This window comes from Esox lucius, chromosome 4, assembly GCF_011004845.1.
Source record: "Esox lucius isolate fEsoLuc1 chromosome 4, fEsoLuc1.pri, whole genome shotgun sequence".
Lineage (NCBI taxonomy): Eukaryota > Metazoa > Chordata > Actinopteri > Esociformes > Esocidae > Esox > Esox lucius.
This window is the reverse complement of record NC_047572.1, coordinates 3,154,499-3,161,060: the sequence shown is the minus strand read 5'-3', so window position 1 is coordinate 3,161,060 and position 6,562 is coordinate 3,154,499. Positions and strand designations below refer to the sequence as shown.

The following is a 6,562-nucleotide window of genomic DNA, read 5'->3' as shown; positions in this document are numbered from 1 at the left end:
CTGTGCCCAAAAATATCGGCCTTGTTCTCTATTTCTGATAAGTAGGATGTGACAGGCTTAAGTTTTCCCATTCTATCTCCTTAACCTCCTAATACTCCTGGGTATTCATGTTGACATACACAGCTAAGTTCCCTGTCAGTTTATACAGTTTAAGAATCAAGGAGACATAAATCATTGTCAGTCATGTATGTTAGGGAGGCAAATGAGGGTTAGTGCACTGCCAACCTGTCAAAGAGGTTGCGTAGTAAGGGTGGTGGCATTGCGGTGTCTGTGGTGCACGTAGGGCCACTACAAGTCTACCTTAGCTGAAACTCTGGAAACGAGGATAAGTAGAGTATATTATAATGTCACAACAGATCTCAACAAATATACAAAATCAAGCCAACCTTACTTCTATAAATAACATTATTATTATTATAATCATAACAATAATCCTAAAAATGTTATTCCTTTTTAATTTTTTTATTTGCATATCTATAACATTTTTCAGCCAAGTAAAGTAATATGAGTCATTATAGTTATATTTTCTGTCACTGAGTTAATAAAGTTCATTCAATCATTACATGTACGTTTCATAAGAGGAAGATCAAATGGTACCGCAAATAATGTGGGATTAAAACCGTCACATTTCGAGCAGGTGCTCCTGAACCCAACAGAATCTTTCTCTTCTAATGTAATGAGACCATTGTGAGACGATTTAGTTTTCCTTACAGGGCCTTCATGTTCAATTTTCTGGTGTTATTGTTGATGGGTTCAATCGGACGCAATATAATGGAAATGGTGGCTTAATTAAAATAATAAATATTTGCTAAACACTTAAATTATTTAAATACTGTGGGACATAAATATTAAACAGGTTTGTGGGTAATTAATAGGCTGTGGGTCTTTGGACCTGAATGGAATAGAAATATATTTTATAAACCTACATAGCTGCTGGATACGGTTGACCTGTGAGAAGGATGAAAGTAAACTGATCATATTATGTTATTGTAGCGAATTACTAGTTTAGTTATATACACACAAAGATAACGCAGGATATAGTTAAGCTTATACTATAGGCATTTGTGCATTTAAACGTAGGCCTATGTGATGTAATACACAGAAAGACCACCAACTTTGTAATGTAGGTCAAGAAAATTATAGGCTTTGCTATTATGATTTACATGCATAATTGATGACTATTTACATTATTACTATCAACCATATGTTATCATTATTGCAACAATAATGATTATCACACAATGAATCATTCATTTAGGGTCACTGGTCATGGTAAACAAAACCCCTTTAATATTAACATAAATTAAATGTCTAAAAAGAAAATATTGACATTCGCATAAAGATTATTAAGGTTCGAATCAAACACGACTAGCTTTAAAAGATAATATGTCTGATATGATTTTAATGTTTGATTTCCCTATGTATAAACAATCATTTTTGGGAAAAATAGAAAATACATTTTTAACAAGAGTTCAATTATTACTGTCTCTCCAAGGTTCAAGTTAAGGTCATATGTAAAACAAATCCTCAAATCGATATTTCAGTCGGATATATATGTCCACACTATCTCTATGTTTCGAAAAGTGCTGAAAGTCTTACCGTTAGGTCTACCCTACAACCGCAGCAAGAAAAGAAAAGCAGTAAGTTATTCGAAAAGTCACGCGGGGAGGGGGGGGGGGCTCTGCTATCTCCAACGCGTGAAAGCATCATAGGAACACATAGGCCAGTGTTGTAGGCCCCACCTGAAAGGATTACACTCCTCCATACATTCTGAAATGGCCTAGTGTCATCACCATAGCCTACCAGGATAACTGACATGTTCAGTCTAGACACCATGAGGCATTTTAAATGTGAAACATTTAGAATCAGTTTTGAGTTCATGTAATCTCTTCTGGTTTCCTTTCAAAAAGTCGATAAAGCCAATGCCTCGATTTCCTTGGGGAAAATAAATACAACATAGGCTGTTCAGTTTTCATTGATTCCCAGCACAAGTAGAGAGTGTCCATGCTGGGAGGCAATAGGCGTATGGATAGTAATACGACGGCTGCAGAGAGAGAAGCGGAGGCCGCAGTAGTTCACCAGGGTTGTATTGTCTCTGGTCGTCTCGAACTAACACTTTCACAGCCACTTTCTTAGCCGCCGGGGCCGAGGCCAACAAATCGGCAGCCATTTGACGACGTTTTGTTTTATATCTGCGATTCTGGAACCATATTTTGACCTGCGTCTCTGTCAGCTTCAATGAGGCAGCGAGGTCTGCTCTCTCCGGTCCGGAGAGGTATCTCTGGTGGTTAAACCTCCGCTCGAGCTCGAACACTTGCGCGTGGGAGAACGCAGCTCGCGAGCGTTTTTTCCTCTGTTTGGGCTGATCCGAACTTGTATCACAACTGACCTCGTCTACGTTGTTGGAATCTGAAAGAGATTACGCAGGTTATTAATTTAACTAGGTATTGTTTAACTTAGACCCAGGATGGAATAGTAGCTTATTAGGCCCTAGCTCTGTAAATATATCCAGAGCTATCTGAAAATTAACCCCAGACCATGATAAACCATTCTATAATAATAATAATATATATATATACATTTAATGGCATATAAAAATAAGGGCCAATAATTAGCGTATGCATGGCATAACATTCTGCTGCCTCTTGCATAAAGGCGGTGCAAAACTGCGAGTAAAACGTTTGTCACTATAAAGGCTACGCGATTTGGATTAGACATGAACGTTCCACCTGAAGTATTTTAGGATAATACAATTTATGGTTTACATTGATGGGTTCATCGCGTATTTTCCTATAGCAGCCATGTAAATGCATAAACTTACCAGAAACATTAGGTTCACAGTCACTAAGACCTTTTGTGTTGTCGACAGCGGTAGATTCATGGTCTGTTTCGTCCTGCAAACTTTCTTCCAAAACGTCTGAAGTAGGATCCCTGTTTTTCTCTGACTTACAAACCGCCAGCGTCTTGCTGTCATTGTCATCACTGAGACCTGAATCCGAGTCGTAACTTTTCTGGTCGCTGGCCATACAAGCCAATTTATCGCTTCTACACGCAGCGGGAAAGTCCTCCGAAGCAGTATCCATTTCCCCAAATATTTTCCAACAAGCAGTCTTCGAGAAGCAGATGTCCAAATCTGGCAAGTGTCGACTGTCCTCTTTTTTGTTCAAAATGGCTTGGATAGAGAAAGGCATTAAGGAGTTACTGCGAACGGCCATTTTCAAAAGCAAATTATTTAGTCTTCTAAAAAGTGTAGATATGAACAATGTCAATTCGTCCACATTATATCCCCTCTGAAGCGCTGTTACTGCTTTTTTGTTCCTCCCAGGTTTGGTATATCAATGCATTCCCGTTAAAAATGCGATGGAAAGACCGTGCGTAGCCTATATGCCTAGGCACGAAGCTACCCCTCTGCATAGCTCTCGCATCAACCTAGGCTTTCCTCGTTTCCTGCCTTTTTCAGACAGTTCCAATATCCAACCTCACCTGTCACTGACAGCGATCCCTCTTGATTCCCTATTGGACAAAATAATAGGAAAGTCGCATGGTGATTGGCCACCTTAAAAAGACACGCTCTCGACCGGGTCTCTCTTAAAACACGCCATTTCACCCTGCTTAACATCATAGTGGGCGTGGAGTGCTCAGAGACGCGAGCTTGTAGATCGACGCAAGTTCCTGTAAAAGCTTGTACCGAACGCAAACTCCGTAGACAAGGAGCGATGGAGACAGTTGAATATCAACATAGCGAATTTTGGTCAATCTGGCTAGAATTATAGACTAAATATACTTGCTAAATTATCTAGGAAAGGTTTTGAAGACGTTTAGGCAAGTGAAGTGCAACACAGACAGTTCTCAGGTTTTCATAGAAACAAATGTATTAGCAGGCCATTTAAGAGATGTTACAGTATGCATTACAATTTGCAGAATAGTAAAGTCAGATTTACTCAGTATACGTTTATTAGGCTATTTGCTAGTGTAATAGTTTCATCGTAAAAAGGGATATATATTATGTATTCTTGCCAAACTCCATTCTTAATTAATTGGTTTGACGGTGATTGGTTCTACCCCATTGTTAACTCAAACTTTTAATGTTGCAGGTTGCCTATAAGAGAACTGGTTACTTAACTGTCAAGCTAAACAGCACATCTCAATTTTTGAATCAAAACCAGGTACTCGGCCTGTCACTCATTTTAATGAAAATATTTGTGAATCGTTTAAAATACTACATATTTTGTATTAATAATAAAGTATTGGTTCTTAACTGCTGTTGGTGTTGGTGCCATCAAAAACGTCAGTGCAGCTATCGAGAACGCGCATGGAACACGGATCATGCAAACTGGTCCTTGATGGCTTCGACTCGGGTGAAATGCCGTGGTTTTAGGGAAACCCCTCACTGCTTGTTTGGCATTTTTTTGTGAAAGGTTAACCCCTCACCAGCCAAAAAGGCAGTAGGCTATATACTACCATGAAAATAAAAGAACCCCTTTGAAATTAGTAGCCTATCCTATTTTGGTCGCAGCCACCAATATAGGCATGTACACAACTTTAGCCAGTGTTACTCCTGACAACTTCGAAGCTGTTAGTAACACAACCACAACCAACCTGTGGCTGATGTGTGCCTTCACCAAGTAGGTAGCTGCATTCGGTGTCAAGTACATCACTCCTCATAGGCTGTCAAACAAAAAGAGGGGTAGGCAGTCTATATTGTACAGGATATTGTATGTACCCTACACTTCGGGCTTCTTTCTCCTGGGAATCATCCCATGAAAAAAAATATAATTATATAATTAATATAGGTATATTTATTTGATTATTAAATATAAATTACGGTATGTTACTATGTTATAAAGCAAGTACATCGGCCATTTAATATAAAGCGTTTACATTATGTTTTTCATTGCTTGCCACATGATGTAGGCTAAGAGCTACAGCACACAGATATCCGCGCGACATGGTCTGGAGACCTATATCGTTTATGAAGTTTCATTTTGCTATGTAGTTCAGAAGAGGGGTGCTTGCTATGTGTTTCCTCACATAGGCTTACTGATATGGATGTTTTTATGATGGTCTGCTCTCATAGCCTATTCACTCAGATGTATTAATATCCCCATGGTGCATTAAAATCGGATATAGCCCATTTAAATCCAACAAGTCCAACAATATCGACTTGTCTATTAGAGGTAGTACGTTCCTGATAAACAAGAACTGTTATATGGTTTATCATTCATGCCTTACCTTTCGTATTAATTGTGTTTGGTCAGATTATTGTTTTTATCTGAGTAGTAATAATAATAATACCAGTGCCAAATGTAGTTTATATTCAACACAAAGACCTATACCTTAATTAATACTGATAATCATATATATATATAATAATAATATATTTCATAAGGTTGTTTGTGTTATTGGTATTTGATCGTAAGTAGTGGACTCATAATCCATTAAAAACCAATGCATGAACTATATTATTCATTCTGCGAATGCAATTTTCACGAATTATTATTATTAGCAGAGCTGACCGCGTGAGTGCACGGCCTATAGTATTAGACATTTTACCGAACGCTCCAGGCGTCCTCTTACATTGGTAATAAACGTCTAGTCACGTCACTTAAGTTTGATCCACTATAAGGTTCTCCATTGCCTCATATTTGTATTTAGTAAAAGTTAGGAATGTAAGTAGAATAAGACTTACTACATGATTAACATACATTTATTTAAATAAAAATGAAAAGTGAACACGCTACAAATTAATACAAATTAAAATTGGTATTTGTAAACGTGTTCTTTCATAAAATAGGCTTTGGCCTGTGTATTTTATATAGGGCCTTAACACACTATGTGGTTGTTGATGTTTAATTTTGTTAAATCAAAAGTGTTGTTTCTAAAACGTAGGTCTACTGTACTGTGCGACAAAATCACAACAGAGACCTTGACCTTAACATTGATCCTATGTAAGATATTTGCAACTGTAGTATATTCTATGTAAATACCTTCCTTGTGTTAATTATATTTAGATATTTGCATCCGTTTTCAGTTATCAAAATATTAGCATGAATCCATTGAATAAGTCTAAAAATATGAACTAGATTGTTTTGTCGATAAACGAATGAAAGAATTTTGTATCACTAACATAACTAGGCCCATTTTCCAAATGGAGCGTTTTTCAATTGTCAGGTTGATCAATGATGTCATTGACAGACCTGTTCCATGTATATGTCCTACCACCTAGTGGTCATTAAGTGAATTACTTGGTAATTTGCATGTTGCATCCTTAACTTTCCACAGTCCAATGTGACGATTTACAGAACTAACAATTTACAAACTCGTCTGTTCATATTGTTGTTGGGTTCTAGCTATATGAATGGATCTAATCGCCTTTGTCTTGTCATACAATGTTCGGAGATAATTAAATTATAGTGAAGAATGAAAACGCCTGTTATGAAAGTCAATAAGTATTGTGCCCAAACAAATGGGGATAATGATTGTTATCATTTGGTTTGTGCTGATGCAATCCCAGATCTAAAGTTTGTTGTATTTGTGGAGATGCTCATCGGTCCACGAACAT

At 37.5% G+C, this 6,562-nt stretch overlaps 1 protein-coding gene across 1 annotated transcript; it reads right to left on the bottom strand.

Moving 5' to 3' along the window:
- Positions 1 to 514: 514 nt before the first annotated feature.
- nkx3-2 (NK3 homeobox 2) lies at positions 515 to 3,456 on the bottom strand. Its single transcript, XM_010904264.3, has 2 exons — positions 2,822 to 3,456; positions 515 to 2,409 (listed from the first exon to the last, which is right to left on the bottom strand). The coding sequence occupies exons 1-2, from the start codon at positions 3,213 to 3,215 to the stop codon at positions 1,973 to 1,975; spliced, it is 831 nt and encodes a 276-aa protein (XP_010902566.1). The 5' UTR covers positions 3,216 to 3,456; the 3' UTR covers positions 515 to 1,972.
- Between the last annotated feature and the right edge of the window lie 3,106 nt (positions 3,457 to 6,562).